The sequence below is a fragment of the Lontra canadensis genome, unplaced genomic scaffold, assembly GCF_010015895.1.
Source record: "Lontra canadensis isolate GAN:19392208 unplaced genomic scaffold, GSC_riverotter_1.0 scaffold10, whole genome shotgun sequence".
NCBI lineage: Eukaryota > Metazoa > Chordata > Mammalia > Carnivora > Mustelidae > Lontra > Lontra canadensis.
Genome location: NW_022631004.1, coordinates 8,736,278 through 8,754,613, shown reverse-complemented (window position 1 = coordinate 8,754,613; position 18,336 = coordinate 8,736,278). Strand labels below are relative to the sequence as shown.

The 18,336-nt window shown below is 39.8% G+C and overlaps 1 protein-coding gene across 1 annotated transcript in view; it reads right to left on the bottom strand.

Moving 5' to 3' along the window:
• Positions 1-18,336, bottom strand: part of NR3C2 (nuclear receptor subfamily 3 group C member 2) — a 330,198-nt gene that overhangs the window by 66,539 nt on the left and 245,323 nt on the right. The window contains exon 5 of the mRNA XM_032855551.1: positions 379-723. Coding sequence (XP_032711442.1) covers positions 379-723 — 345 coding nt within the window. The remainder of the gene's footprint in view (positions 1-378; positions 724-18,336) is intronic.

Here is an 18,336-nt window from a genome sequence, read left to right as displayed (position 1 = left end):
ACCACTTACTCGGTAGGTCTTTGTTGCCTTGTCTGCGCTAAGATTGGCCCTGGTCATACGATGCTGATAATGGGCTCACTGCGTTCTCACAAACAGAATGTATTTGACCTTATGAATATTTTGGGTCTGAAATGTCCCCTTTCAATCATCAACACAAGAAATGTGTATCAACAACAGAACCTGTAGCCCTAACATCTCAGGAGAAATGAGCATGTGAACAGTTTCCCTACACACTCGATTAATTTGATACTGATGGAAAAATATGGTGTGAGGATTAAACGGGGAGCTAACTCCAACTGCACTGTTGGAGATGGCGAAATCGGTTGCCCTGACTTCTCTAGTTCGGGATGCAGACTGTGACAGGAGAGACGTTCCTACCTGGAAGTACCTTCGCCCACTTCACAACTTGGATCATCTGTTTGCCTGCTAAGCGGTTTAGAGTGGAGAGCAGGTTCTCAGCGGTGTCTGGTTTTGAGCTGTCATAGCCTGCATACACAATCTCAGGCTCGATGTTCTCAAGGATCATAACAGGGGAAGGCGTGAGTGCTCGTGAGATCGTGGAGAGCTGAGGGACCAGCGCTGTGTTGACTGAGGGCTCTTTTGCGGGAGGGATGTACGTCGTCCCTTCCTCGGGGCTCTGTGGGGGCGGGGGTGGGGGTTGCTGCTGCTGGGACTGTTCCTCGTGAATACCTTTCAACTTGCCCAACTTCTTTGACTTTCGTGCTGTAAAAAATTATAAACAATAAGGGTAAATTAAGATTATGTTGGGGATACATCACACGAGGTAAGTTACAATTAAACACTGACTTAAACTGATGACTTTCTTTGAAAGAGGTCTTGCCACACTAACAGAAATAGTCCCTTGTCAGTATTTTTCTAATACCAGGCACAGTCCTATTTCCTATCCATTAAGCAATTTAGCAATTTTATGAATAGGTACTATTAAGATTCTTATTCTATAAGGAAACAGACCAGAGGGTTAAGAAATCTAAGATCACACAGTTAACACATGATAGAGATGGGAGTTCAGAGGAAGGAAAATTATTTTGTATGCCAGTGAGTTACATATGCCGCAGTTAAATCTTACAGAAACCAGTAATTCCCGCTATTACCCACCAGTGAGTTGCCAACAAGTGCCAGAATGGGTCTTACGATTCCAGTGCTGTCTCTGCTCCCTCTAATTAGCTCTCCCTGGCCCCTTTACTAGTTCTTCTTGGTGCCTCTCTACCACGTTTCCTGTTCTGGTCCATGTGCGATTGCTGGCTTCTGCACTTATTTCGTGTAAATGCTGCTGGGGCTACGTCCCCAGCTGTACTGAGAAGCCCTGAAACACAAAGCCTGGGTGTCCCTCCTCGTTTACAGCCCTCTGGCCTCTGGGTAAATGTTGCACTTGGAGACGGGGATGTGCAGATTTCCACTGAATTAATGGAACAGCAATTAATCCCAAAGCAAGGCAACAAAAGGGAATAAATTAAGTATCTGGATGATTTCAAATGAGAGAGCTAGCTACTATATGTACAGGAATTAATGCTACAAAAAATCAGGTTTAAGTTACACCAATACACCCATATAAAATCTTTAAAAACCTGTCTCACTATTTTTGATATAAACCATTCACTTATCATATAATCTAGAAATAAAAAAATACAATACTATAATGGAATCCTACTTTAGATTTTTAGGAGAACATATTACGTACAAGTGACCTTATGTTCTGATTTGCTGAGAACAGTCCTGGTTTATGCTGGTTTTCTCAGCATGATTACCAGAAGCACCCTGTTTACTCTTAGGAGTGCCAAATTTTGGACAATGAATATAATGTGGTCATTTTAATGAAAACCAAAGGGTCAGTATTAAGTTTAATAACAACTGTTTTTCTTTCTCATTTCCTTCAAGGGCTTTTGAAACAGACAATGAGAAATGAAAGACTGGGGAGGTGGAAGGGAGACTAGAAGGCAGATGGGAGAACTGGGGGGTGGACGCAGCTGCATGGGGGTGGATGGAGAGATGGACAGATAACCAGGAAGATGGATGGATGACTGAATGGATAAAAAGGAAAGAAGCTTAGAAATGCCAAACTAAACTTAGAGCTATGGTGATAACTTATTTGCAAATGCAAGGTTTCCAATTTTACTAAATACTTTATTTCAAAATTCTTCAAAGACCAGCTACCTTCTACTTAGTTCTAACACATAAGGGACTTCTAGAATACAAATTTAATGTAAACTAGAAATATGCCACACTAATTAACTTGATTGTAAAAAACAATCATTCATGATTACAACTGTGGCCATTAATATTGACCACATTCATTACAGAAACACGATTTAGGTATAAGACAAGTCACTGGCCAATGACAGATCTATCTGCCACACATCCATTAAATAGTGGAACTGGGCTTAAAAGATATAATTCCTATCCTTAAGGAGTTTAAAATTAGCAGAACAATTTTAAAACAGTCATTTTAAATCATTTCACTTCTTTATAGACTGTCTCCTTCAATAAAAGATATGTGTCAGAAAAATCTGATTTTTCAGAATTGCTTCAATGAAAAGCAAATGTGTCATAGTCACATATGCAAATGGGAAGCTGCAAACGAGGTCTGCCCAGGGGTGCTGAGCTTACAGTGGAGAACTCAGATGCTTCTGAGGATTAGATGAGTGAGAGACCACTAAGAAATCAGCCAATTGCCTCACCAAGAGCATATAGTGATCATTTGGGGAATCAGACATTTCAAACGGCCTATGTCACATAAACTTTTCTCTAAGCCTCAACTGAGTCATCTGAAAAATGGAGATGATGGGGCTTCCCTCTCCTATCTTGCAGAGGGCTAACTGGGGAAAGAAAAATAAAACCATGTTAGAAATTATTACTAACATCTGAAAAAATATTTTTCTTACTTTTTTGATATAATATTTCAACAGTACTTCCATTCTTTCCAAAATTTTGCAAATATTTAAAATATTCCGGTTCATTAAAATGTCCTCATTCATTTTAAGACTACATCTGATGATAACCATAATTTGATTGACTAGGAATAGCCAAGGGTTATATTTTCAACTTTTATTAAAAGTGATATTTGCTTGCAAATTAATTATAAAACTCATATTTGTTTTAGGCCTTAGGTCTATCATGCTGTGTTTATTCTCCTGGCTGATTTAAGGTCAATGCCATGAAATATCAAAAAGAAGAGAGCCTAAGGTTTTCTCTAGCACTTATCCACAAGACTATGTCCTGTAGCATAAGCTAGTGAGCAGATTATCAACATTCTGTTTGGTATTTCAGGTATATTTAACTTTACCCTGTGATTTTGTTAACATATGTGGGACACACTTGGAATCGAGTAATACTCCATATTTATTTAAATAGCTCAGGGTAATATTTTCAGTGTGCACATTTTGCAGCATGTATATTCGTCCAATATCTTTTCTAAAAGTACAGGGAGTTACATAATTAATTACACTTTTATTACTCAAAGTAGCCTTTCTAAAACACTGGAAAATTTTATGCTGCTCTTCTAATACATGCTGTTTTCTAAAATGAAAGCTCCTAAAAGTTGGTAATAGTGTCTTATGTGTTCCTATAACATCCTCTCGATGATGCTTATGGGTACTCAATAAATGTTGAATTATTTCAAACTCAAATTTTAATAAACTTGAACAAGTTATTATACTTTAGTAATGGAGTTACACTACACGGCTTCCCTTCTAATCCTTTTCTCTTTGTCTAATTTGCATCATTTTTATACTTTAAGATTAGCACAAGCTTCAAGTCCAAGTGTATAATTAAGATGTTTGCTAATTACCCAGGAAAATCTTTTGCCAAAGATCCTTAATAAGCATGTTTCCATTATCCAAAGCATCAGTGAACATAAATTTGGGGTCTTAACACTGCTTACCAACCACCTTACTAAATTACTGTGGAGCTAATGGGTGTTGGGCTTGGGAACGCATGTGTCCAGGTGGCCAGAGCCTACTTCATTTCTTGAGTGCCAATGACAGCTGTGGGGGGGGGTGCGCACGTGCATAGTGTGGGGGGAGGTGCAGTAACGTGACTGTGAACATGTCCCAGTCCCACTTAGGCCTAAAGGAGTTTCTCTTGTTCTACCTGGAAGTTACAGTAACTAGGATGTGCTTATAGGCAGCCCTCGGCTGCCAAGTCCTTAATTACTAACAGCATCTTGGCAGCCACTTTTTCCTGGCAATGCTGGGAGACAGAACTCTTAGATTCTCCATGAATTGCTCCCCCAGGATCTGTGCAAAGGGGAGGCCCTGCTTCCCATTCTGAACAACATGCAGAAGCAAGCAGGGAACATCTGGCTGGACCTTCTAAAAAGTGTGAAAAACTCCCAATGAGTTCTAAGGATTCGCAAAGGCCTTAAACATAGCATGGCAAGACTTCCTTTTTGGTCTACTCTCTCTTCTGAGGCTGACAGGATCTGCAAGATACCTTTTTGACAAACTTTTGGGGGAGTAGTATGATGGCCAGCTAGGATTTCTGTCATTTTTGTATCTCACAGTAAAATGAGGGGATAAACAAGGTTCTCATAGTACTTTCATCGTGATCTTTCTCAAGTACTAATTACCCTAGAAATGGGTAATTAGCACGGCTTTTTTTTTTTTTTCTTTCCTTATTCTTCTTCTGGAGTAGAATAAAAGACCAGGATGGGATTTTTTTCAATCACAACATTTCACTGGAAAAATTTAAAGTGAGAATTCTGTCATTTTAGAGAAGCTCCATGCTATGTCTTGAAATTCTAGGTCTCGGCAGGAAATATTAGAGAGGATATACTCAGGTTATGTGAAAACATGGATTTTCTGTTCACAGACCAAATGTAACTTCTGGATTGAACCCACAGGACAGTAACGGTACCCATCCCGTCATCCCTCCTTTAACAGACCATTTCTCTTGTCACCCTCTCATTGGTCATGTTTTCCTACCCTCCTCATCCTCTTTATTTGCATGGCTGCTCTTTGCCTTTCTACTGCCAGAAAAGGCCCACTCAGGAGCCGGGAGGACAACCAAATATCTCTGTCGTAAAAGCAAATGAGGGAATGTCATCTTTCTACAGGTTTAATTGGTTTTGCAGCAAAACCTCTCTCATCGGTACTAACAGGAAAAAGAGCATCTAGTATTCACGAGGCTGGATGCTGGGGTGAGCGACCAGCACCCCGATTTATGACTAAATGATTAGCTTCTCAATTGATAATAAACAAGCAGCATTTCAATTGTTTATAAATACTCCTTGAGTGGTTGAAGAACTTGAAAACAGGGTGTTTTAAAAATTATCTCTAAACATTCTCATGTTAATATACATAACTTAAAAAATTAACAGACATTGTTTATGTTAGCAACACATAAAATACGCCATGGCAAACTCAAACCCAACTTGTGACCACTTTAAAAAACATTATACACACACACACACACACACACACACACACACAATGGTAACCGTAAGAGGTGATGGATATATAGTAGCTTGTGGCAATCATTACACAGGTATATCACAATATCACCTAGTACACATTAAATATAAATAATCTTTTATTTGTTAATCATAACCTCGGTAAAACTGGGGAAAAAAGATGATCCAAATTAGTGGATCTCCACATATTAAATTTTAATGTGTGTACAAATATACCCACAGATATCTTTACATCTATAATAGACATAATTTTGTTGCTGATAGAGATCTTGTTTCTTCATGACTTAGCCAGTGACCAGTATCTACCCACTGCGTAGAAGGTGTCTTGGTTCTGTGAGTGGTGCAGTGTTGAATAACAAGATCTGAGCCTGGACAAGAGATCAGAATCTTGGGGAAGGAAGTTGGATCAATACATTAGAAAGTATTTAGGCTTATAAAGCAGACCATGATAAGTGTGGGATCAGTGGTACTGACAAGATACTTGGAGAGTTGGATCATGGGAGGGAGAAGTTGTTTTATCTTTCTCTGGGAGGTCACATTTTCCTGTATCCCTCTGCATTAATTCCCACCATGTTCTGGTTTGCTTCGGGTGTGATTCAGATTACACTGAAGACCCACGTGGGCCAGGCCACCTCCCTCTATAAGGATCACCCAAAGTTAAGCCCCACTGACTCCTCTAAGAGGAGAGTCCCTCAGACCAGAAGCCAGATCTCATCAGAGAGACTTAGAGGAATCTGAGGCAGCCAGAACAGGGGGTCTACTAATTTTGCAGAGATAGTAACAAGGTTCTGGAAGATAATCCCTAATGACATATTCTGATACTTTCCCAGCTGGAGACAGGAGGTGAGAAAGGTGCAAAGAGAGCATCTGCCTACAAGGTACTTCTGGGGCTAGACAGATGATTAGTATGATTGTTTTTATGGCACTTATATTTTATTTTATATATGTATGTAAAATGTTTTCCTCTAATAGCAACATTTTTTCCCCTCCCTTTTTCCTTTCAATGCCAGTCAGACTCAGGAATGTGTGTACGATGAGGCTATGGATGGAGAGGGTTCCATTTTGGGCCAGAGTTTTGAAGGTGGCCCAGCAAGTGTTCCAGGTCTGGCCAGGCTGGGACTACCTTAAACTAATTTTATTAGTGGGGAAACAGTGATAGTGAAGAGCTGCCATTCACTGAGAATCTGTATGTTAAGTGCTAGGATGGCATTATTTCCAATATTTTCTTGTAAAAATGGATTATTCCCAATATTTTCTTGTAAAAAAGATCTCATTGAATTCACAGAAGGACCTTGTGAGGTCAGTACTGCTGTCATCACCACCACTCAGACGGGTAAGGCGGTGTGCACAGGGTCACAAGGATGGCACTGACGGGTTTGTGGCAGAGGAAGTAGGCGGTGAACTACTGTAATGACAATAGAAAAACAGAAGACAGAAGCTCCATTACATGTGCAGGTGACATCAAATCAGGAGGTCAAAGTGGGGTGTAAAAGGGCCCGGCCCTCCAATGACTTTTACAAGTTCAGCAAGGTTACCATTAGGCTGCCTCTATTGAAGAGAGTAATCTTTTCAGTAGAAGGCATATTATGACCTGTACTGATTCACAAGATATTTTCTCTCCTCATTCCCTGGGCAGAAGGGCCAACTTTGGTATACCCTGGGGCTGCTACTGCTATAGCAGGTGTCCCAGGCTTTATGCATTCGCTCAGGTGAGGGCACCTTCATTCTGATGGAAGAAGGTACCAAAAGATGCAGAATTCAGACTGGTCTGTGTAAAAAAATAGTATATATTGGGGCAGAAGAACTCACTACTTCCGATCAAAGATAAAGGTCCTAAGCTCCACTGCGACTGAGAGTTGAGTTCTTTGGTCAAATAGATCTTTGAAATCAGATGAACATTCTTGAAAAAAAATACATATTATTTATCTGCTTTGTAAATTCACATTCTTTAGGAGTAACTATGCTATGCTCAAGATTGATATATCTGTGGACGTAAAATAAAACACAAACAAATAAGCAAAAAAGGGGGAAAAAAGGAGAGAAAAACCTCCATCTAGCTTTATAATAAACTCAAAATAAGAAAAACAGTGCCACGCTGGCTGTGGCTGCCAAGTGAAAAGTCCCTCCCTCAGTTAAAAAGTTAATTCTTTAACAGCTGTAAGGGTTGCCTTCTTGGCGTATGTTTGAGCACAGAATTTATAACACGAAGCATGATCTCATTGGGTATGCAAGGTAAATAGTCTCATTAAGAATGTTTTATGAAGAAACATTACTGTTCTAACAAGGTCAAAGGGTGAACAAGGTATGAGAAAGAGGCAGAAGGCAGTGACCTGGAAACAGACTACAGTGCCCAGCTTAATTTACTGTGCCTTCCTGCGCCCTAGAGTGATCTTCCATTGGCTCAGGCCAAAAAGAACGGGTCAGATGCTAGGACACATGCTGGGCAAAAAATCCACAGAAAGGGCCCCATTCGTACCTTCTCAAACCAGCAAGCTGGCTAAGTGGGATCTACCTTAAGTAGTAGTACACACACACACACACACACACACACACACACACACACACACGTTTGCTTATTTATTTAGATTTATAAATATATAAACAAAAGCTTATCCAATAGATATATTAGGTTATTTACTCTTGATGAATGACATTTTTCTTTACAACATTTTCGGCAAAGGATTCTATAAATAAGATCTAAGAGAACACTTAAGATACAATGCTTTAACATTTGCCTGCACATCACTTTTTAGGCATGTTTCGATTGTTTTGTTTTTCCCTCTTAGCATTTGCTCCTACTTTAGTGCAGTGGCTTCTCCCTCTTGGTCCCTTTCATTGTACCCAGTGACCTTACAACTCGCAAGTATTCAAGAATTTGAATGCAACGAGGCCTAAATTCAATTTCAGATTTTTTTTTTATGACTACTATTTGTGCACCTAAGAAAGAAAAGCTATGGAGTGGAATGCAAAAATATAAAGACTAGGAGGATAGTTTTATCTCAATACCAGTTTTCTTTAAAAGATTTTATAGCTCAATATTCTTTCTGTAAAATAATTACTTAGAGCCACATCATTATAGTTTTAATTATTTTTAAGGACTATTACTTAACAGCATATTTTTTATAAGGTCATCTCAATTTTAATCAAATTATAAGTAATGCTTTACATTCCTTACATGAAAAGTAAACTGAGGAGGTTTTAGTTGAGACTACCTATGTGGAGATTATAACTGGATGATTAAAAATTATTAAAACTTCTTAGCAAGAAAAAGAATTGGTGAACTAGATAACCAAACACAGAATAACAATCCCATGAATTGATATAAACATGTATTTTTAACAATTGGCATAACACAGAAAACACTCCGCATTTCTGAGTACGATCACTCAGTATTTCAACATTTAAAAAACGCAAGACACAGAAGCGAAGCAGAATTTTTAAAAAATCTTCATATTAGAAGCTAACGCTAATAGAAAAAAAGGATAAGTAAACACGTTAAGTTAACAGGATGACATCAAGTTGGAGGGGAAATTAAATAGCCCTGAGGAAACAGAAAACAAATGTCAGTATTTGTAGCTTTCACGCATTTTAAATAAATATTACTCTACATTTTATTCCACTGACATTATCAGAATAACTCTAAATTAAGAATGAATAGTAGCCAATGATGTATGTACTTGAAAAAAAAATTATTTTTCTAGGCTGGGATCTCTTCAGGATACAGGCTGAATTGGTCTGGAAACTCCCAGATAAAGCTGAGCCAAACCAAATGGCCTTTTTTGAATAAGTGATTCTCTTGCATTTGCTTCTCGTGTTTTCATTCCAGCTTTTCTCTGCACACAGGGTTAGCGCTAGAACATTCTGAGGCACTCTGATGATGTCTGTGTTGGTAGGTCTCAGGTCACAGCTGGGGAGGAGCCTTCTTAGCTGCCTGGTGGTGAGCAGAGCCATGCCAGGGTGGGGGTGGACTCCCATGCCTGACATCTCTGCTCTGTTTAGAAGATGAACAGCTATTTTTTTCATCTGGTATTCTGACACAGTGTAAATTCCAGAGCTTTCGGGGCTCTCTCAAAACCTAATTCAGCACAGCAGGCGGGACAAAAGCATCTTTAAAAGAATATACTTTCCATTTAAGTTTCAAAAGTAGTCTTCAAATTTATATCATTTAGCTACATTTAAAAAAAAAAAAAGGTCCAAGAAAGAATTTCAGGAATTGTTTGTTTGTTTGTTTGTTTTTTTAGGGCAAAAAAGGTAGTTTTATTAAAGCACAGGGACAGGACCCGTGGGCGGAAAAGACTCAAGAAAGTTCTTAATAAATATGATGCTAACCCATAAAAAGAAACTTTTAGGAGAAATAAATGTTAAATCCCTTTTTATATTCCATGATTCCTTATAATCTATTTTTCCTTCACATAGGAGATTGAACTATAGATTTAGATGAAAATAAGCCTACCCTTCTCCATCAAAGCTGGAAGATGAGCTGCCCTGAGGAGGTCTTCTGCAGGCTAGTTAAGTAGTACAGGAAGGATAATTGGGCCATTCTGAAAGTTTTTCTTTCAGGCTATAATTCAGATTTATGTCACTGTAAGTAATTTTTAAAGTAATGTCACATTTACAATAAGGAGATTGAACAAAAACAATTATGGTTTCTTCTCACAAACTGCCTGCCTTTTTCCCATTAGTATTCTGCTTATATTCCAAAGATGGGTTTCCCTTCATTTTAATACAGTCTGCTAGGTTGTTGTGATTTTTAACACCCTCCTATGTAGCTCTGAAGAATGGATGGTGCCTTTGATGATAAACTGCACTGATGGCTTTGCTGGTGCTCAAACGAGCCTCTTCTAGCACCACAGGGTGGCCCATGGCTGTCAATCCCAGAGCACAGGTCTTGGCTAGGAGTCAATTCTTCATTGCTGATTTGGGTTGGGGCCAATTTCGTGCTATGATTTTCAAATGGACAATGTGGTTCTAAGGCACATACAATGTAGAACACCACTTTTAGTGGCCATAATAATTTTTAACTTCCATAATTGAATGGGGGAAGACACAAACCTATAACATTCCCATTCGAGAATTTGTAAGCTTTCATGGGAATTTCTTCGGGCCCAGAGTTAGGATTCAAAATTCTTTCTTAGATTCAAATATTCTCCCTTTATAGGTATAATCATAGAGAATAAAGATCATGAGACATGCCCAACATAAAAATATAGTCTATACTCATATGTTTGAGTTCTATATTCTCATGCTTAGAACTTATCAAAGCACACAGCAGGTATTAAATAAATGCTTACTGAATAAAGAGGAAAAAGTGAAAATGAATGAATGCTTTGCTCTTATTCTACAACCAGTTGCATTTCTTAATGTGATGACTACAGTCACCATTCTCTAACAAAGCTCTTGAGGAAAACAGTATGTTAGGTTTTGTTCCAAAGCCCAGTGAGCTAGGCCAGTCTATCCAGAAAACAGCTCTAGCCAAGGCTCAACCCAGCCTTAGTTTGATCACAAAGGCAGGTCAGGTGTCTCCAAGAAGAAGAAAGTCAAGTACAGTAGTGGAGGGCAGGCAGCCCTGCTGGTTCTAACCTTGAGAGAGTCTAATGAGAGATGATAAAGGGAAAATCCAAAAGTTAAGTTTTTTACCTCTTTAACCTCATAGAAGAACTATTCTATCTAGAGACAAAATCCAGGAAGGAAGTACTCAACATTCCTAATCTTAGGGCCCAATTAGTATCACTGAGTTAGACACAGCAGCATGGGTTCCTTTTTGTGGGCGCAATGATGGGAAATGACTCTGCCCTTAACCCTGACCCATCCTTGGGGAAGAGCGCAGGATGCAGGGAAAAGCTGTGGTCTTCTCCTGCCCCAAATGACTCACCAATTCAACACTTGATATCCAAATTGTGGGCACTCTAACAGAATCACAGTCTTTTAGAACCAGAAGGGACATCACAAAACAGTCAGTTTAATCTCCTTGTCTTATATCAGAGGAAGTAAAGTTCTAGAAAGTTGAATTTGTTGAGATTCCAGCTGGTTAAGGTGAAAGATACATTCAGCCTCATCATTTCAAGTTCAGTGTCCTGTTAGCAGTGTTAGCAGCAATTTTTATAGAGGAGCGGCTCAGTAAAACACTTAACCTGTATTTATTTATAGGATGTTGGAAGGCATTTGATGAAAATTATGAGGGAGAAGCTGAAGACCTTTCCTGGCTATCTGATAACTACTTTAATATCTGCTCATATCGCATGAACATGAAGCCAACCAAACAGAATTCTGGCTTTCTTAAAAATAGTTTCTTCAGGATTATCATGAGAAAGTGGTCAAAGTTGGATAAAAAGTTACTTATGACTCTTCAGAAATCCCTTTTACGATGATGGCACTGAAAGCTAAGAAGGAAGCCCCTACCCCTCCCAAACCCGAAGCCAAAACAAAGGCTTTGAAGGCCAAGAAAGCAGTGATGAAGGGCGTCCACAGTCACAAAAAAAAAAGAAGATCCACACATCACCTACGTTTGGACGACCCAAGACTCTGCATCTCCGAAGGCAGCCCAAATACCCTCAAAAGAATGCCCCCAGGAGAAACAAGCTTCATCACTATGCCATCATCAAGTTCCCCGTGACTACCAAGCCAGCCATTAAGAAAACAGAAGACAACAACACGCTTGTGTTCATTGTGGATGTCAAGGCCAACAAGCAGCAGATCAAACAGGTTGTGAAGAAGCTTTATGACATTGATGTGGCCAAGGTCAACACCTTGATCAGGCCTGGTGGAGAGAAGAAGGCATATGTTCGACTGGCCCCTTATTATGATGCTTTGGATGTTGTCAACAAAATTGGGATTGTCTAAACTGAGTCCAGCTGGCCAAATCTAAATACAGTTTTTTTCATGATTAAAAAAAAAAAATTTAAGGCGGTAGGAGAAGAATAAATGAAACAAGATGGGATTGGGAGGGAGACAAACCATAAGTGACTCTTAATCTCACAAAACAAACTGAGGGTTGCTGGGGGGGAGGGGGTTTGGGAGAAGGGGGGTGGGGTTATGGACATTGGGGAGGGTATGTGCTATGGTGAGTGCTGTGAAGTATGTAAACCTGGTGATTCACAGACCTGTACCCCTGGGGATAAAAATATATGTTTATAAAAAATAAAAAATTAAAAAATGCATATTATTAAAGTAGTTAATAAAGCTTAAATTTTTATTCTTGCTACCTAAAGAAAAAAAATTTTTTTTTACTCATGACTCTAGGTGGAAAGCTGGTTAGTAGACTAACACTGTTTGCATGATTCTAAGTTGTCTTATTTGTGTATAGGATATCTGTTTTGGTAATGAAATCCCGGAGGATATGCCTTATTAGTGACCCAATAATTGCCACGTATCACTCTAATGATAAATTTCAAGCCACTGAATAACTGCCGTAGACCTCTCAAAGCCCTGTGATTTGCACTTAGCTGTTATGATGCAGAGAATGCCAGGCATGAGTCAAAGCCCCTGAAGGCAGGTATCTGCATAAACAGGCTGTTTTCCCAAGTTCCAGGCAGGATTTGGAGAAATGGGTCTTACGTACCTACAACTGCCCTCACCTTTCTGCCTCCACGGAACAAGTATGTGGCATAAACTCCCACCTCCAGGAAGTTAATTTTTTGTAACATTTCATATGCATCAGTTTGGTTAAGGAATCACTTACACGGATTATTTCTAATATTTTCAGCTGTTATAGTCCATGCTCTTTTTTTTTTTTTTTTTTTTGACTTGGTTCATACATTTAAAAAACAAGTTTTCAATTTTGTATTTTTGGGGAACCGCTCTCAACCAGGGAGAAGACATACGGTATATTACAAAAAAAGTAGGGAAAAGAGACCAGAAATTTTGGGAAGAAAGTCTATAAGCTATATTACCCAGCTACTTGGTTGACTTGTCCATAGATACATTTTATTTCCCAAAGTATAAATAATTATTAAAAGCTTTCTATACTTTAAGCACTTAATAAAAGTAACAACATAATTGAGAAGTTCAACAAATAAAGGATCTAAACAAATGAAGAAAAGCAGATACTCCGAAAACAAACATAACCCTACCACTCTAACTGTGGTCTATGCATGGTCTTCCTCAGGATCATCTGGGGGCTTTTCAAGATGCAGAATCTTGGGCCATCCCAGATCTACAGGTCAGAATATCTACAAGTGGGGGCTGAGGGTCTTCAGTTTTTAGGAACTCCCATGTGATTTTTTTCTTGCATTTTAAAATTGAGAACCAGGGGCGCCTGGGTGGCTCAGTGGGTTAAGCCGCTGCCTTCGGCTCAGGTCATGATCTCAGGGTCCTGGGATCGAGTCCCGCATGGGGCTCTCTGCTCAGCAGGGAGCCTGCTTCCCTCTCTCTCTCGCTCTCTCTCTCTCTGCCTGCCTCTCTGTCTACTTGTGATCTCTGTCAAATAAATAAATAAAATATTAAAAAAAAAAATAAAATAAAATTGAGAACCACCATCTTAAAGGTTCTGAGTGAGATTACAGAAGGGAGGAGAAATAGAAAGGACCTAGGAAAAGGTGGTTTTGTTTTTTTTTTTATTTTTTTTTATATATAAAAAAAAAAAAGAAAGGGAAGGAGCAAGACACAGAAATTAAAACACAGTCTACAGCAGCGTTTCTCAGTCTTATCACTACTGACATTTTAGGCCAGATAACTCTTTGTTGTTGGGTATAGACTATTTAAATAGCTACATCCCTGGCCCTCTACTCCCTAAATGCCAGTAGCATCCTCCCACTCCAAGCTGTGACAACGAAACATATTTCCAGACTTTGCCTAATACCCCCTGGGGATAAAATTGCCCCTGATTGAGAACCACTGGTTTACACTATGGAAGTTGATAAAAACAGTAACAGTGAGCTAGAAAGATAATTAAATTCTTAGACTATATAAAAAACAATCAAATGAGAACTGAAATAAGCAGCATACTAATTTATTATGCTCCTAAAGTTAGTTTCCTTGATCGCAGAAGTCATAAACTGGAAAGTGAACTAAGTAAAATTTAAAAACTCCATTTTCATCTTTCAGACTTTGGCAGATTTCACCAGAAATTTTATAATTCTGATATCTCAAAAAGAAATCTTAAATTCTGACAAGATCTGCGTATTTTCCCCCATGGCAACAGATGCTTGGAGCTGAGAGCTGGCTACTCCCCTCAGACAGAGCACTGGAGGTCTTGCCCTGTGCTTCATAGATGGGTTAATTCTGTACAAAATTCTCTGTATGCATCGGTAGTGCTGTAAAAGATTAGGACCTATCCATAAACTTAAAATTCACTTTTAGCCTTCTAGAAATCCAAATCTGGGCTATACTGCAAACATAATTTACCAGCAACATGGGCACACACACCGGCACACTAGAAAAGTTCCGCAGCTTAGTGAAATCCCAGCATCAGATTAGCGATTCAAAAGCCATGGCCAAGTACCCTACCATGCTCAAAGGGTGTGTGTACTGACTGACAAGTGCATATCCTGCATGTTATTACACTCATAAAAAAATGAGTAATGACTGACTGACTTCAATATTCTCACATTAAACTTCAAGCTGGGTTTTATACAATAAACTTCCTTACTAACCATCCATTAAAAGAATATTTGTTCCTGCAATGAAACAAAACAGTCTTCCTTCAGCTGTGTTGCTGGCACTGCTCCCCATGGTCAACTTCCTGCTGACACCACCTGGAGGTAAAAAGGTCCACACCCATAGGTTTATAGCCTACTTCCCATCTTCGGAAGTTGCACCTTTGCCCCCATCCCATGAATGGTAGCCCTGCACGCAGCCATATGAAGCATACAATTAAGCATGACTATAACGTAAAGGAATTTCCAGTTATAACCTGCACAGAGTTGCTTCAATCAAGAGTGTGGTTTTACACTGTTCAGCTTAGTAGATTCACATTTTTCTCAAGGATGAGGGCCTTATATGTCCTCCCTGGTCACATGCTCCTTCTTCAGCTGGCAGGCTTCTCTACATCCCTGAAATGGGACCAGGACACTGTCTTCACATTTATGGTCATGAACACAGCATTGCTTATTTCTGCTTCATTCAAATATCTGCCCAAACATGGGCTGAGCACTTCGGTCGATCTTGGTGAAGTTCTTGGGAAGATGGTTTCTTTTCTCACCTGAAATCAGCAGATACGCCTGACTTTGACCTTGGATTACAACTGTTCTGGAGACCATAGATTCCACTGATGTAACTGATGAACCTGGGGACTTGGGATCCCACTAAGCTGCTCCACCAAATCTTCATTTTAATCTACTCATCTCAGGTCTTTCGCACTCCTGTATTTTTTTTCTTTTCTTTCTATTACCTTGTAACCCTGTTTTTTTACATTTATTTTCAAGGCTCGTTTCTCCAGTCCTTTCACTCTGGGCCAACTCAAAGGAGCCTCTCTAGACCTTGAACTTAAAGCTTCACTACCAATCATCAGACCAGGGCTAGAATTTCCACCTTGACAGCTACAACAGCTACCCCAAAATGCCGTCCTCCCACGCTGGTGACAAAAATTGTGGTTAGATAAGTGTAATTAAGAAGTTCAAACATCACATAAAATCCCCCATCAACGAACAAAGAGATACACAAAAGCTTTTTTGCAATATATTATCATTTAAGAAGTTGCCAGTTATATAAGTCAACATTATGATCAAGACTTTTCATATGTTTTTTGGAAACTGTACCTTCCTGGTAAGGGGATGGAAACAATAATATTTATAGTAGAAGTTTCTTAAAATATCATCCTTGGAGTCTTTGTTATGGGACTGGTTTCAAAATGAGAATACTGTGCCTTAAATAACTGTCTAACCAAACTTAGAATTTTTTGCTACGGTCAGCTTAGTTATATTTGTGCAAAGTTTAACTGCATGCTCATTCATTCACTCACTTATCCCATGAGCATTTATTAAACACTGATTGTTTAAGTGCTCTAGATATAAAGACAAAGGGAGAGCTCTGTTCCTGAGAAATCAAAGACTATTTGACAAGAAATACCTATAAACAAATAATTGTAGTCAAATCTGAGAAGTGCTCCAACAAAGGCTTTGGAGTTACAGAGGAGGTACTAAATAACTTCATCTGAGGAAGTCATAGAAAGCTTTATACAAGAAGTCTTAATAAATTATATATATACATAATATCCTGGAACTGTCTAAAAAGGAATGGAAGTTCTCCCCACTGTGCGAAAGACTCATCTGTGAGGGGTGTCCTCAATGTGGAGGTGAGTTTTTTGAAGGAAGAGCGGAGTGGGCTAGAGACTTGTCAGCACAGGGGAGGAATATGTAGGACATTTCAGAACTGTGTGGACAAAGGCACAGCAGAAGGTTGTGAACAAGAAATCAGAGTGGCTTTAGGGAAAGATGGGATGGTGTCAGGGGGAAAGGAGAGAGGCAGATGAGCTGGGTAAGTGCGGACAGGACCCGAATCAGGAAGCCATCCGGAAATCCCAGAGTGGTAACTGTGTTTTATTGGATATAGATGGTTAATAGTGTGATGACAAAAGAATGGTCCCCCAAAGACTACCTCCCAGTCTCCAGAACCTATGAATGTGTTACCCTCCAGGGCAAAAGGGACTCTGAGGATTTAATGACATTAAAGTAGGGGAGATGCATTTAATCTGGCTATGAAGATGGAAGCAGGTCACAAGCCAAAGAATGTGGGGAACCTTCAGAAGCTGGAAAAGGCAAGGAAATGAATTTTCTCTTTGAGCCTCTACCTAGGATCACAGCCTCCTGACACATTGATTATTTTAACTCAGTGAGACCCCTTTCGGATTTCTGACCTCTAGAACTGTGAGATGACAAATGTGTGTTGTTCTAATCCTGTGGTACTTTTTATAGCACTGATAGGAAACTCATACACTTAGGAATATAGGCGGCTCCCTTGGCCTGCCTGTGTCTACTGCAAATGAGAGGCCCTTGCTGTGCCTGACAAAGGGACCCTGTCACTCACAGCAGTGAGGCTGACTTGGCAGGAACTTCCCCACAGCACCGAAGCAGAGGGAGCTGCGGGGTGGGGGAAATCACCAACTGTGTGGAGGGCACAGCGGAGTGGCTGGCAGGACCAGTCGCACTGGCCGGTGCCTAGGAGAAGTACAGACCCTTTCCAGGGCCCGGGAGAGGTGGAGGTGAAAGGGATGTGTGCGGGCTGAAAACAGACTGTCATTGCATTCATGGCTTTATGCTCTGTCACAGGATCCCATTTATTTTATTTCAAATAACCTAAGGGGAGGCTTCAGAGTTTTTTTATTAAAGGAGAAAATGAGTCAAACATTTTGAAAAAAATCGACCTATTGGATAGGAAAGCCTGCTGGGAACAGGGCAGTTAGTGAACCTTACAGTAAATAAATCAAATAGAACTAAGTCTTTTAAGTTTTATTTTGAATCTGTTTTTTAATCCAGGGCATTTAATCAAAGGCTCTTATACATTTAAAGCCTGATAAGGAGTTTTGTTTAACCACGAAACAACTGGAAATATGTCACCACCATTATCGGAAAAGTTTAATGATGTGGCCCAAACCATCTCTACTCAGCCAGGATGGAGAAGCGGGTCAGGAGGTCCTTTACTCTGAAGAACAACTGTGTGGGGAACAGACCCACTCGAGGGCCTGGAAGACGGACGCACACAGACATCTTTGGGCCCGTGATGACTTGCTGGAGAGGAGCACCGCGGCAGGGGTGGTGGCATTGTGTGTGTGGGAAGATGGAACCTTGCTCCCTTTGGGCTCCTCCCAGCTCTCTTCAGGGGTGCAAATGTCCACACATGCCCAGGGTATGAGGTGGGAGCCAACAAACAAAAGTGACGTGACACTGAGTATGGTGTTTCTAAATCAGTCTCCTCTCTTACAACAAATCACAGTCCTGTCCATATCCCCTCCTTTCTCCCTTAGCTTTCTTCCT